This window comes from Malus domestica, chromosome 03, assembly GCF_042453785.1.
Source record: "Malus domestica chromosome 03, GDT2T_hap1".
Classification (NCBI taxonomy): Eukaryota; Viridiplantae; Streptophyta; class Magnoliopsida; order Rosales; family Rosaceae; genus Malus; species Malus domestica.
This window is the reverse complement of record NC_091663.1, coordinates 30,218,272-30,233,610: the sequence shown is the minus strand read 5'-3', so window position 1 is coordinate 30,233,610 and position 15,339 is coordinate 30,218,272. Positions and strand designations below refer to the sequence as shown.

General features: G+C 35.7%; 1 protein-coding gene and 1 pseudogene across 1 annotated transcript; both read right to left on the bottom strand.

The window, feature by feature from the left end:
- On the bottom strand, positions 1 to 7,208 carry LOC103430450 (nuclear/nucleolar GTPase 2-like; annotated as a pseudogene).
- On the bottom strand, positions 4,131 to 4,930 carry LOC139187745 (nuclear/nucleolar GTPase 2-like). The gene is made up of 3 exons (XM_070819713.1): positions 4,779 to 4,930; positions 4,331 to 4,454; positions 4,131 to 4,166 (listed from the first exon to the last, which is right to left on the bottom strand). Exons 1-3 carry the CDS (start codon positions 4,928 to 4,930, stop codon positions 4,131 to 4,133), a joined length of 312 nt encoding a protein of 103 aa, XP_070675814.1.
- Positions 7,209 to 15,339: the final 8,131 nt, after the last annotated feature.

Here is a 15,339-nt window from a genome sequence, read left to right as displayed (position 1 = left end):
AAACAAACATGAAATTTTATACCACTTATCAAACGATTTTACAATTGAAAAGAACCAAAAAGAAAAAAAAAAGAAAAAAAAGTTACTCGTACTTGCTTCGAGATGAAGTTCGTCCAAAAAGAAAACGCACATGCTAACATAACATTTACGGACTACAAAAAAAACCTTCCCTTGCACAAATATGTGTTGGACGCTCAGATGTCTTCAGAATCCCCCGACTGTTCATCCCGGTCATCCTCAAAGTCACAGTGCTTGATACTTCATCATCCGACTCTGGAGACCTTGCAGATCCTTCAGTGGCTGGAAGCTGTTCAGGTCTCTCATTGCCCTTTAACTCTTCTTCACTGAAAAGATCCCCTTGCACGGGGATAGTGCTCACCTTCTGAGATGCAATAATATTTCCAATGGCTCGTTATGCTGCAGCCTGATTGTTATCTTCCACACTGTCATCTTTATTGTGATCAATATCAGCCTCCCCCCTTGGTGATTCTCTTTTTGGTGGCGGCACAAAAAATGGTATTTTACCCCTCTGCCAGTCATGGGGGACCATCTTTGCTGCAGTCATCAAGTCGGGTTCACCACCCTAGAAGCACACAGGCCAAAAAACTTAGTAGACACGTTACCAGATCCTTTTCTTTTTTTCTTTTTTTTACAAGTATGAAAAAACATGGGAAAAAAGAATGTAGGTACAAGAAACAGTCAACATTTGTAGAAGTTGCGACCCATCGAATAATGGACAGAATAATTTGTTATCTAATAATGGTCAATCATAAGATGTAAATGATGTTCAACAAGCCTAAGGGAGGAATAAAAGGGATGCATAACAAAACACCAATTATGTCGAGACAATGCAACTCTTTTGCTTGAATCTTTGAAGAATGCAATTTCCCTGCTGGATTTGGCCCTGTTCCATTGGATCCTATGCTCAAAACCACAGCTTCACAAAGCTGAGGGACCAACATTGGCAAAAGACAAATTCCTAAAGGGATAATAACACACTTTAGGATCTTCAAAACTAACATATCACCTTCTAAACTGCCCAATATACATCCTTAATATACATCTACATATAGTGTTCTGTTGCTAGATTTGTATCGCAGACTGAATTTAAGTCGCACATTCAGGCAAAAGTTAAATAAGATGCAAAAGACATGTTCCTATATATAAAAAGTAACATGTATATTTGTGTCTGCATGTACATATATGTATGCATGTAAAATGTAAATAATTTGGTAAATATCAAATGACCAAGTCTGAGTAACGAAATCTCCCAAACATTTACTGGAACCGTGGGCAACAATGTTATGACTAGTGGGATTGTTAGAAAGCATTATTAAGTTGCAAGTTACCTTCAAAAGTTTGCCTGACAATTTGCATAGCTGACATAAAAAGTCATTATCATCTTCCCTGATAAATAAAACCATTAAGATACAGTTACATGTCACTCAGTACCCGGATAAACATCAAAATCCAAGACAAAGACAAAGCAGCATACCAGTTCTCTATCTATATGCTCTTTTCAGGTGGATCTTCTTAACTCGTTTCAAAACTTCTCCTATGCGTTCTGTAGCATCCTGCAAATTTGTGACACGTACCTAGGAAAATGACCCAAATTATTTACCATTAGATGTGCATATAGAATATTAAAATTTCAGGCAAACAGCAAGCACAGGCTCCCAGACCGCAGAGAATAAGAAAACAAAAATGTTAAAGGGTTTAAACAGGTGCAGCAGAGAGATTTTACAATTGAACCAATCCAAAACTGAACTTGGACAAAGATAAAGCACGGACGGCAGGAAGGTGCAGAATATGACTTTGCATGCAGCAAGTGGCATTCTATGTATATGCATATGTACATGTATAGAGAGGAATTCACTGATGTGGTTAGGCGACAAATGCTCTAAATATAATGGAAGATGTTATTGACGCACCTAAAAAGTTGTTCTGCACTCCCTTGTAAAAATCACTAAGGAAGGGAGGAGGGGATTATAACTATTTTGGAGTGCTAACAACAAAACCCTATATAATATTTTTGTATATTATTTAATAAAAAATTTCGTCAATAAACAGGCATCAGAGATACTATGAACAGCAGGCTGTTGGTAAAAGTATAGACATACATTGATATTACTGTTGTTGTTTAAAGGGACTACACCTATCACTACTTATCTATAAACCAGAAGCAAAATTCACAAACAATAAGCAATTTATAGACAACACTCACAACATTGGTAGCAAATAAATATACCCAAAACACAATATACCCAAAATATTTTACAGTTGATACTTAAAAGATCAATCAGAAACAATACCAAAAATCCAATTGGAATTATGGGACTATATGGCCCTCATTCCAGGACAGCTAAATTCACTGTTAGGAGCTACAAAAGGAAAAACAGAAAAAACATACCACGCTCTTCAGTATGATATCTGTTTCAGAGTCACAGCTTTGATAGACAACTCCAGGGCAATCAATCAAGAAAATCCTCTTGGTGAGTGTTATATACTGCCACACTTTAGTCTCCCCTGGGATAGGAGCAACTTTACAAACCTATGGAGCAATGAACACATTGTCAGTCATTCAGTAACAGACTAGCTAGAAAGAAACACCACAATTAAGAAGCTTGTTATATGATTTACAGCTATCAGTATCATCTAAGAGTGCATCCTATGAATTACACGTATGCAAGTACAGAAACAAGATCATGCTAGACAGGCATAGAGAAATTGGTACTGGTATGATATTTGTGTGATATCGCACCCCAAAAGTTAAAAAACAACATTTATCTAATGGAACTTTGCCTCCGACAACAATGGGTGGCAACTTAACTATTCAAACTAAGACCAGAGTTCATCAGACTACAATAATTTTTATTTATTGAGAAAAATGCATCAGGCTACAGTGTCTCATAACCAGTATGCTACAACCGTAGGAAAACCACCAGAATATAAAGTGAAATCCTCTCAATCACGGTAGGAATATAATTTTTTGATTTTGAGAAGAATAACCGGATTCAGTTTAATGCAGCAACATTGCAAATAGAGGCAAAACCAAATCACTTATTTTTGTGCCTTAGCAAATTACCACACATGTATACAATAAATTAAAGGAAATGCACTCAAAAAACCAGAATCACCAAGCAATGGTGTTGAAGATATTACATTTTTAGTTCATAATGTGTTGATAACAGATGACTTTCCAACGTTGGGATACCCAACAAATTCCACAGAAATGGCTTGCTTGTCACTTTTCAAACGGGCGAATTGTCTCAAAACTGATAGAAGAGTTCCCTAAGTACACACAAAAAAAAAAAAAAAAAAAAAAACACAAAATCAGCAGATTGCACAGAAAGCAAGGAGTAGAAATATATAAAGGAAACAAGCAAGAAAACGTAGGAATACGAAAGTGAACAAGTAAACACATAAAGTGAACAAGTAAACTTATAGTTATAGAAATCTACATGTGTTAGAGTTCATACAACTTGAGTTACGGAAGTCCAAAAGGGATCATAACTTCTTAAAAAAATTTCTTTCACCAGTGCTTTCATGAAACAGAAACATTACATAAAGGCATAAAGGTTAGCAGAAGGTACCGTGCCAAATGATTTATTACAACTGGTCAAGAGCATATAAAATCTAAAGAAAGAAATAATTACCCTGAGAACCATCAGCCTTCTTGGCTAAAGACTCATAATCTGCTGCAAGGAGCTTTGGGCGTTTCCTCTTTGTCTTATGTCGAAATACATCAGAAAATGTCTCTCTCTCTAGAAGATGAACTCTGGTTTGCTTCAGAGGTTAAATCATGAATATAGGTCAGAATACAACAACAAACTATGCCATCAGCCAAAAAATAAACACATGCTATCTTCTTCGTCTCTTTTTAATGAAGTAAGGAATGCCAATTTAGGAAAAATGCAACTAAAAATCCTCCATTGATTGAATCAAAATCATGAGCATATGGGTACCATTGCACCCATAAAATGATTACGACTTAAAAACAAGTCAAAGGGAAGAAATATCTAAAACACAACTGACTTAACAGATCATATTTGACCTTGAGCAACCGTGTCAAGGTGCACACAAAAGAGAAATTAAACAAAACACAATCAATCGAGATCCCATAAAATTGATCAAGACATCCAAACTAAAATCCACAAATTAAACATCTGCGGGATACACCATAGCATTTCACCCATCCAAAAATAGTTATTTCATAATATTGAAAACCAAAAAGTCATTTTCCTAAAAATAAATGAATAAAAGCAGCATGCTGCATGCCTTCTGATAGCGATAAACAGATAAAATTCTAGAGTTTACAAAAGCAGCATACCTTCTGATGGTCATTCAAGAGGGACAATGGCAAATGCTTCCCCCTTAAAATAACATTGTAGTTACTTGAAACCGTCCTACTGTGCTCCTCGCGGAAAATGTCAAGCTCCTGCTGAGTCGAAACCCTATTATTCTCTAAAAATTCAATAAACAATCAAAACTGTTCATAAACAAAGCAAATTCACCAGCTTTTTCGATAATCAATTACAAGCGAAACGGACAAAATTCATTTAATTGCTGCAAAATTTTAATCTTTTACATTAAGTCCTTATCTAGCCCACAAAATGGACATATTCCAATACATACGCACACGTATACGGTGTAATTATACGTATACGGTGTATTCATGTGTATGTACATACCGAACCGGCGGCAATCAGGCTGGATACGAGTGTTAGGAAGCTCCTTGGACTGGAACTCGTTCCTCAAGACCTTTCCCTTGCTGTTACGCTTTGGGCCTGGTGTTGTACATCTTGAGGCGGTGGACGGTGGCGCCGGTGCGCGCGTCCTTGTTCTTGGCCTTGGCATCGGAACGGTTCGCGTCAAGAGAGTGCTTTGGCTTGCCGGAGACGTTCACTTTCCTCTCCGTCTTCTTCACCATCTTTGCGGTGGAGGGCCTGTTTGGTTGCCGTGAAAGTGAGGGAAAATGGGCGAGGCAAAACCCTGGGATTTGAAAGTAACGTTGTGTGTGATGGACCGGACTAACAAAGTGAAATTAGCCCAATTGTCGGTGGGCTTTATTTTTGGAGGGGCCCAATAAAGTTAGAGGTTTTATTATCAAATGACGAGAAGTGAGAATACGCGACACGAGTACATATCATTTTCAAAATAAATCCAGTTAAAATTATCAATGAGAAATTAATTTTGCAAAAAGTTACTAAATTTAGAAGAGCTTAAAATGTGACAACTAAATTATAATTAAAGAGGTCTTCGTCAATTTCCTCTTTAAATTACAAGGGTTGGCCGATTTCTCCTATAAGTTTTAGTTTTAGCTAATTACCGTTCTGAATGCAAGTCATCCTTATATTTGTCCAAATGTGCAGACTTTAATTTTATCCAGGAACAAGATTACAGACTGATAAGGTGCAATTATACGGTTGCTTCCTAACATTTTGTGTTTGAAGCTGGACAGTAATCCAGCAAGACAGGTAAATACACTTAGCTGGTACAATCGCCTTTTTCTTGTCTTGTCAATGCATATTCATGAGATATTAGAATTTTAGTAAACAAAGGAGGGATGTGGTTCCAAAAATTTAATCTGTCAAGTAATGGCTCAAACATTGTATATCAAACGAAAAGATGTGAGTGCCCTCCTTATTTCTTGACTTGTAGATTCCACTAAAAGGATTTCAAGCAGCTCCTATGCTTCAGATTCCATATCTAAGTGGTAACGTGGCTTCATTACCACAGCATCCCGCATTTTCTAGCTTACTACATTTGCAGGAGCTTTACCTAAGGTTAGTGAACTTATGACAAGCAGAAACAAAAGAAAACCTAATTGTTGCAGCCATGCCTGCCATTTGGGGAGGCACCCTGCACGGAGGCATAGCCGTGGCTGTCATTAGGGCATTAGTGTCTTGCTATAGTATTTAAAACTAAGGAACATAAATTTGTTAAACGATAAAATATTGGTTTGTACAAAAGAAAACAATAAGCATTCTTTAGAACGCAAATTTTAATAAGCGGATGTATTCTTAAAACGACATCATTAAAATAAGGTGATTTTCTTTTCCCAAGAGCCTTTGTTCATGTGGCACTGTGAGGAGATGGGTAAAGGTTTAGGTCCTAGGTTCAAGTCTCATGTAATAAATTAAGTTTCACGTTGCATATGGTATAAACTAAGTTTTTATGTACTCCGGAAAAATTGTGGGGCTTGCCTTTGGCAGTCCAAGGAAATCCTCTAAATGGCTCGATAAGATTTTGGTTCTCAGTTCATAAATCATGTACTTCAAAGAACTTCTTTCCTTCTTGTGGTACGTTAATTTAATTACGATCTGAATTCTTGATTGTCCTTGTTATTGTTGGCATGCAGGAGTTTAAAAATCTTAGTTCACTCACTGAGCTGGGCCTATCTGACAATAACATATCGATGCTTCCACCATAGTTGGTCACTAAATGAAAAGCTTTCACAAATGTTTTGATTGCTTAGGTTGTGATAACTAGCTTCTGGATTATAGAGAACAAAAGATTCCTTAGACTCATATGATTGACTATATAAAAAGATTGGATATATGGAGCTTTACCCAACTTGCAGAGAGATTTCTCATTTCGAGGCCTGCTCGCAATGATGTAAACATCGCGCCAAAGCTTATGTTACTAGAAGTATGGTCTTGCAAATTGCAATGGTTGGGGTCGGTCTTGATGAAAGAAACTAAAAGTGAATTGGTTGAATAGTTTCTGTTGTATCTAAGGTTTTCTTCATTAATGGATTACCTTACGTCTTCCCTAATCTTGTAGATCTGGGTATTGTCACTGGCTCAATACCGAACTCATGGATTATCTGGTCTGCGTATACGGTTAAGGATGTATGGCAATCACCTGTGTGTGGCCCGATCTATGTACGGTGGACAAAAATGCAAGGCAAAAGTACACATTGAAAACATATAATTGAGCACTATTGAAAACAATAAAGCCATTAAACCATGCTCTACCAGTCAGAACATATAATAAAAAATTACCCAGAATGATATCAGTTCGTACCTGGCATGATGAATGTCTGGTGTTGACCTTCTCTTCTCTAAGTTTCGACAGAGTTCTGCTTTTAATAGGACAAGCTTTATGAACAAGTAAAACCAAGAAGAGAGGCCAAGACATGTTTAATCATAGGATTCTAATTGCTCCTCCTATCATGGTAGCAGTTTCTATCCACTTCCAAGAGGTTGTAACTGCCTCTTATTTCGAAATTAAGTTCTTTGGTTTTCCCTCCATAATGTTCAATACCGGTTTAAACATTACTAAGTCCAATACCAATGTCAGTCCATTCGACTTGTATGTCCACATATCCATCCTTAAGTGATAGATTGTTCTTACTCACTCACCTTATGGAAAACTCTTACATTCTCCCACATGAGTATAATCAAGCTAATCACTAATATGTTCCATACAAGTAAAGGTGATCGTTGATTAACATTAGAAATACACGACTTTTCATCTAACTATAATGATTCATTAGTTCGAACTTTAGCACACATGATGCAAGCTATTTCCATTCGTACTCTAAAATCACAAAACCAATCTCATCAATTATAAAGTTACAAATTGGAGGGTTTTAAGATGGAAGCTTAACAATACCATTATTGCTCCCACATGTCTTTTGGTCCCATGAAGTTAAACGACATACTTCATATCATTACTTTGCAAAGATCAACATTATTAATGAAATAACTAATCAGAAACTTCACCTTGTTTTGTTTACAAGTGAATAATATGATATTGAATCGAAACAACAACTAAATATTCAGGCCGTAAACTTGAATGAAATAAAACCATAGTACCTTGCTCCCACATTCAAGTCCAATCAACAAAAGGCCTCAGTCCTATACTCGAAACATGCCTTTTTAAAATGAAACAAATTCATTTTAAACACTCCCACTGATAAAGCATTAGTTATGAGATTTACAACAAAAAAATTTGGTAGGTCAACATAGTTTATTGATTTTCTGACTTTATCTCTATGAGAGACAACTATAGAGAAATGATTCATGCAACTGAAAATTCATAAAACTTTAACTGATTGTTTTCTCAATGTAACAAAAGGCATATAATTCTGGAATCCTGTATGGACAAAAATTAATTATAATCGGTTTACTTAATTAAAATATAAAACACAAGGTCACACATTAAAGATGTTCTCCCAGTATTGAAGAATATATCTGCCTCTAGATGTTCTTCTCAATCATCAGATCAACCAAATGTACTGACCAATAAAGTTTCTTGTTCATCAATAACATATAAACCATAGATAAAACAAAAACAAACTAACATAAGTTTTATCTCTACAACTGAAATAAGTATGAAGCCCACAACATATTTACCGACAACATTCACTAATAACATTTAATGAATATGAAGCCACAACATAATTTAATGACGAGTTACCAGTCGAAATGCTTCTTTCTTAGTCATCAAGTTAATCAAGTATACTAACTAGTCAAAATGATTTACAAGCTCCTCAACAATAAGAAATTTTGAACCAGCAAGAAGTATTTCCATACCAAATTTGTGATGATCAACTTGTTGTTCAACTTATTGCTCACAAGGAAATCAGAAATCCCCAAGCCTAAAAAAATTTAATGAGTGTGAAGTCCACAACATATATTAATTCTCCCACATGGGCAAACACTCACTATTTATGGCAACATAGAATTATGCAAAAGCACATGTTACTAACATATAGTCATAAATATATTTTTGCAGAAAAAAAAAATTCTATGCAGTTGTGCCTAAGACATGAAACCACAAAGAAAATCATTTGTGTCCAAAATGATTAATATACTTATGCCACTTATCAAAACATGATTAATTGCTACGCTTATGCCACTTATCAATTTTATCTTGAAACACAATAATTACCATAAGCAAAATTGATGGCCAAACAAAATCATTGGTTTGAACAAAATAAACCAATACTTATTTCCATCCATGTATAGTTTAATCAATGTTACCTAAAACTTAATAGACTATGAGAAATTGTATAGTAAATAGTTACATAGTGAAATAAATAAATACTTCTAAGAATTGGTACCTGAGGTGTATATAAATTAGTGAAAACAATATTTTAGAAAGAAAAAAAATCACTAATTTGAAGTCACAAAAACAACAAGTTGTCCTTAGTTTGCAATTTCGTTTAAGATCCAATTCTTAAACGTCATGAAAATTTACAGATGTGAAGTAGACATATAAACATGCTATTTCACAAAATTTCATAATTTTTGAGATTTTATAAGTGGTCAAAAAATAAATCTCAAATGGGACGGACGGCAGATTTTTTGGCTAGACGAAAAGTATTATGTAGTAGAGACCCGCGATTAAAAAAATTCATCAAAAAATAATTTTCAACCATTGCTTTGAAAAATTTCTAGATTTAGAGTTCACATCCTAATGTATAACATGTTAAAATTTCATAAATTTAGGAGTCAAGTAGGTCTATCAAAATGACATCACAAACAGGATATGATGCATAAATCTGCAACATTCCATCAACATAGTTTCATGTTTAACATTTTACCATAATTCTATTTCATATCGAAAAAATACGAAAAAAAAATTTCAATGCAAACAGTCCATTCTGTACTACACACATGACCGAATTTCGAAGTTGATCAAAAGTAGCATAAAAAAAGGATGTGTTGCAAGGAAAAGTCTGTGACATAACCAATTTCTCGTTTTCCTTTTCACGTTAAATTGTGTCATCCTTTTATTGATTTCTCTACAAAAATATTGACGTAAAACATCAATCTCAAGCAAAATAACTTCATTCCAATTTTCGTAATATATAAATTGCCTCAATCATACAACATTTCAATAATGTTCAATCATTGTCATGTCATGATCAAATCAAACTAATCAATTTCGAAACAAAGATCAAAACTTAATAGTCTATCTAGCATGTGCAATACAGAGATAACATTACAAAAGAGAAGCAAGATGGAATTGTATTTGCAGTACGATTAAAAACCCATATTAAGTAGATATCCAAACAACTTATCAAACATAACATTTGAATCAATATCCCATTACCTTGGTAATTAAGATATCAAACTAGAAGACCCAATTCTAAAAATTCCTTGAACAAGATATGATCAACAAGTCAACTTAATAAAAAAATAATAAATAAGGATTTCAAAGACATGAACAAGCTGAGAGTCATAAACCAATGTACTTGCAATTTTCAAAGCAACAAAGCATCCTCAATTATACAGCAAATTGTATATATAAATTGGCAAAATGATAATTTACCAATATCAAAACAACAAATAATAAGGGCAAATTGTCATCTTAATAACAAGTCCGAAATCATGACATTCAACCTCAGCGATTCCTTTTCTTTTAATCGACAACGTTTCAAAGTTTATATATCATCATCAATGTAATAAGGAAATTTGGTAGAAATGAGGATTATATTAGTATAAAACTCCAACGTCATTGCAAAACAACATCAACAAAATTTGAGTAAAGTCATAAGACACAATTTACAAGTTAACATCTTGAACTTCACTATTCTCACAATATGATAAAATGGACCATTAACAATAATGGGTCAATTAAATGACAAGTCTATTATTTCCTATCCGAACCATTTGGCCAAACCAAGCAATCTTTAACTTTATGATGGCCAAACTTCTTTAACCATGCAAAAATCATAACTTTCTATCATTAAAACCATTAAATCCCTTCATATACGGACATGAGTGTCGTTCATATTTATTCAGAATTTTCAAGCGAAGACAAAAAACTCAATCAATAATGCATGTATAAAATCCAAACTAGCTATTATAGGTATTGCTAGTAACATATTATGGATAATTGGATTAGTAGGCCGACTGAGGAATATGGAGTTCAAGAGTATCACACCCATACGACACACATTTGTCTCACAAGTACTTGACCACCATAATAAACATAATCATCAATAAGGCAAAGTTCATGTATAATCTCAAATCACATTCTCAATACTAATATAACCTTAAAGCAAATGATACTCACTATACATTAGTTTATAACGAACCCAGTAGACAAATTTCTTTGGAAACAGATCTACTTGTTTATGTGTATAAACTACACTTTGATTTTCATAAGCGATTCCTTTGGAAACAAATCTACTTGTTTATGTGTATAAACTACACTGTGTATAAACTAAGAAAAGGACAATGAACCAAATCTTAAAAAATTATTTTTTCATTTTCAGGTTGTACACCATATTTCCTTTCTAGATCTGGTTTCGCAACACATTGTATAAACTAAAACATATAAATTATTGAAAACAAATGCAGCAGAATTCAAACAATACAATTTTGATCTGTAAATGAGTTTAAGGCTATTATTGACCTGCTTTGATACCACATGAAAGCATAATATGCATAACCATAATTGAGCATTATTAAAAACAATAAAGCCATTAAACCACACTCTATTAGTTAGAACATATAATAAGAAATTACCCAAAATGATATCAGTTCGTATCTGCATATGTAGGCATGACAAATGTCTGGAGAGTCTGACCTTCTCTTCTTTAAGTTTCAACATAGTTCTGCTCTCAATAGGACAAGCTTTATGAACAAGTAAAACCGAGAAGAGAGGCCAAGACATGTCTTTAATTATAGGATTCTACTTGCTTCTCCTATCATGGTAGCAGTTTCTATCCGCGTCCAAGAGGTTGTAACTACATCTTATTTCGAAATTGAGTTCTTTAGTTTTCCCTCCATTATGTTCAATACCGGTTTAAACATTACTAAGTCCAATACCAATGTCAATCCATTTACTTGTATGTCCACATATCCATCCTTAAGTGATTGATTGTTCTTACTTACTCACCTTATGAAAAACTCTTACACACCTATTAGGCTTGCCTTTGGAAGATGCCTAAGATAACTTGTGGCATGACCCAAGCTCAAAACATGTATGCTTCAATTCTTACATTGATGCACCCTGGATAGTCTCTTGCCATCAATTCCTTTATTTCACTAGGAAATTGCAATTTTCCTCTAAGGAGCTAAAAGATATTAATTAAGGTAAAAATGTCAGCGAGGTAATACATTCCGTCCAATTATGTACTAATTAGTCGGACTTCCTATTGAAGTAGGTCGATCTCATGATAATAGAATGATACTTGTTGAATATATCCTAGCATATCTGCATTTCGCTCCCTTCGTGTCTCGATACGTTTCACTCTTGTCATGTGACCAAGATCTTGATTAGTGTATCAAGTATTTTCTTTCAATGGTGTGTCTCCAGTATACCATGGTGGACTCAAAGAGGTTAAGGTGTTCAATCGGGTCTTCCCTTCCAGTATAGAGTTGTAAGTCAAGCTTCTGCTTTGTCTTTGCTTGGAGGGGGTGTTGAGGATCCTTCTTGTGAGAGGGCCAGGCCTGGGTTGGTTCCAGTCAGGTATCTCGTCTTGACGTTCAGCCTTCAACTTGTTTACTTCCAAGAGCTGTAGGACAAGGGGGTCTTGAGTGGAGTCGTGCCCCACTGAAGTTTTCTTTCGTAAGTCCCCATCGCCTCTTATAAGTAGGAAAGTTTGATCAAGATAACGTGATTTTTCCTTAGACTCGCCACACTGACTCCTAGAGTGAGTATGTCGGAATATTTCCGAGTCCCCTGTACTTTCATGTTCTTCTGGGACTTGTTGCCCATTCCCTAGATTGGCTGCTGGCCTGGGTCGTGGAAGATGACCGAGTCTTTCAGAAACTCTTGGGTCATTGATCTTCGAGCTTATGTGGATGAGATTCTCTCGACGTTGCTTTAAGAAGTCTCGACAATCGCGATAGACGGCTTTTGATCCTTCCACTCCCTCTGTGAAGAGGTGCTTTCCTCTACTTCTTCTGCTTCGGGTTGAAGCAGCTGGGTTGAGAGAAGTCTCCTGTTGATTATCACATTGATGTGTAGCTCGATCCTTATCAGGGATGTCCGTGTTGGATATCGGTGACCCTCCGTGTTGGGGGGCATTCAGATGATTGTTGACCTCAATAGGGCGACGAGCTTGTGTGTTTGAGCATGCCTAGCCTCGTGAAGCATCTCGAAAAGCTTTTCATATTGTTCCTGGAGGACCTCATTCTTCATCGCTATCTTGTTGTTCTGAACCTCTAGCTTATCGACTTTAGCTTGAAGAGTAACTCTATTTCCTTCATGCTTTCGTTGCTTCATACTAGGTCCAAGGGGGGTGTCATTCTGTGTGCTATGGCTTCTTTCGCTCCCCATGTCGAAGAGAGATGCTTGGCCAAAAGAAAGTGTACGAGTGGTGGAAACCAGCTTGACAAAGCTGAAGAAAGTGGGAATAAGTGTCGTTCCCACAGACGGCGCCAAATGTTGATGCACAAAATCAGCGAGGACTTTGGTACAACAGAAAGTGTCAGGTTTTGTGACCTTCGCTTGGTTGCTTCGGTCACTAGTGAGGATAAGTACGTAAATGAATAGGGACAGGGAAGCAAACACAAGATGTACGTGGTTCACCCAGATTGGCTACGTCCACGGAGTAGAGGAGTTCTCATTGATTGTGAAGGGTTTACACAAATACAAAGGTTTAAGCTCTCATTTTGTGAGTTCTAGTGAATAGTTTAGTACAAAATGACATTAGAGATTATTGTGGGAGAATGATCCCTATTTATAGAAGAGAGTTTCTAGTTTTGTTCTGACATTGACACGTGTCGTGTTGTGATTGGCTTCTGATGTTGACACGTGTCACGCTGTGATTGGCTTCTGATGTCGACACGTGTTGCATTGTGATTGGCCTCCTGGTTGAAGGGAAGCTTTTCTGGGTCCTTGACGGTATAACGTTGACCGGTGCTCAGTAGTTTCGGGATTGGTCAAGTATAGTACAAACAAGTTACATCACTTACCATATCTAGATGCAAACGGGATAATTACTATAAACTTCTAGTAAGAAGTACTTTGGTACATGTGGAGTGATAGTGATGCCTTGATGTTTATGGATTGACTTGGCAATCAATCCATTCTTTCATTGATTCTGAGGGAGCTACAGTTGGATCATTTGTTAAAATTACCTATTCTCGAATTTTTTGGTTAGTTGGCATTTTGGTCAACATCATTTTTGGTCATGACTTCATATTCATTCCTTGTGCTGAGTGTATTTGGTCAACTTTGGTACATGCCTACCCTATTGCAGTTCACACTATTTTCAATGACAGATAGTCATTCGGGAAGAATTGCTTGGATATTGAAATCTAGTTGAAATCGTTAATTCCTCAATCACCTGTCGATTACTCTGTGGATTAGATCATTACCGTTGGTGATTGAGTATTCTGGAAGTTGTTTTTGGTCAGGGTAAGGACAACCAATCAGTTGGATATCATGAACTTTGAATGTGATGACCTTGTTTGGGGTTCTCGGATTTTCGAGTATGCTTTAGTCTTCTTGACATGATTTTTTTTTTCATTCAATTGATGAGTAATTCGATACATTGTCTCGGCGAAGGCGTGCACCAGTTTTATATCGATGCGTATAAGAAATCTCGAAGTGCAATCTCCTCATGAGTTTATTGGACTTACCAAAAAGGAATTTCATGTGGTATTGAGAATTGAATGGATTTCAGCTTAGTATTGGGGAAAATATGAAGCCTAGTAATATTGACGACACTCTCCATGTAAAATTGAAATTACAATTATCGCTTGAATGTTGTCGATAAAGATTTGGATTCTCAAATTTTAGATTTCAAAGGTTATATTCTTGATTTGGTGAGCAATGCTAGTGAACATTGAGACAACATTGAACTATCGACATTACAGGCCGCAAACAGTAATATCAATGGCTTAATTTTGGGTTCTCTAAGCTAGTAGGCAAGACGGCTCATCTTTAATAGTAGTTACTAATTAGTTATATTTCAGACTTTCTCGAAGTTCGTGTCACGACAAATGTTTGGCAAGGACCATTTTCATTTTGAATCTTGATTTTTGTGTGCAAGCATCTTCTATGAGACTATTCTATTTATTTGAGTATTTCTGATTTTGCAAATGTTGAGTGAGTTATTTCTACTTTTGGTTTTAGTTTGGCACAAGTATTTGAACTGAAGGTTTCTATATTGATAATTGTTTTTTATATCCGTAAACTTTTCTTAAGCCATTACATGGTAAGTGGTATTCTTACTTGACGGATTTTGTGGATGTTATGTTACTATACTGACGAGGAAGGAAAAAGGTATGAGCTTGGAGGCATGAAAGAGGAATATTTGCAATCCGATCGCAACGAAATGACACTCTCTTTTATGCAACCGCTCTAATTTGATCTCTTCCTTGTGTAAGTATTTTTATATAATGGTACTCTTCTTATTTTTGA

Coding starts and splice junctions, on each gene's coding strand:
- LOC139187745 (XM_070819713.1), bottom strand. CDS start 4,930: ATGGTGAAGAAGACGGAGAGGAAAGTGAACGTCTCCGGCAAGCCAAAG. Junction 4,455..4,778: donor TACAACACCAGGCCCAAAGC/GTAACAGCAAGG, acceptor AGAGAATAATAG/GGTTTCGACTCAGCAGGAGC. Junction 4,167..4,330: donor TCTTGAATGACCATCAGAAG/GTATGCTGCTTT, acceptor TGTATCCCGCAG/ATGTTTAATTTGTGGATTTT.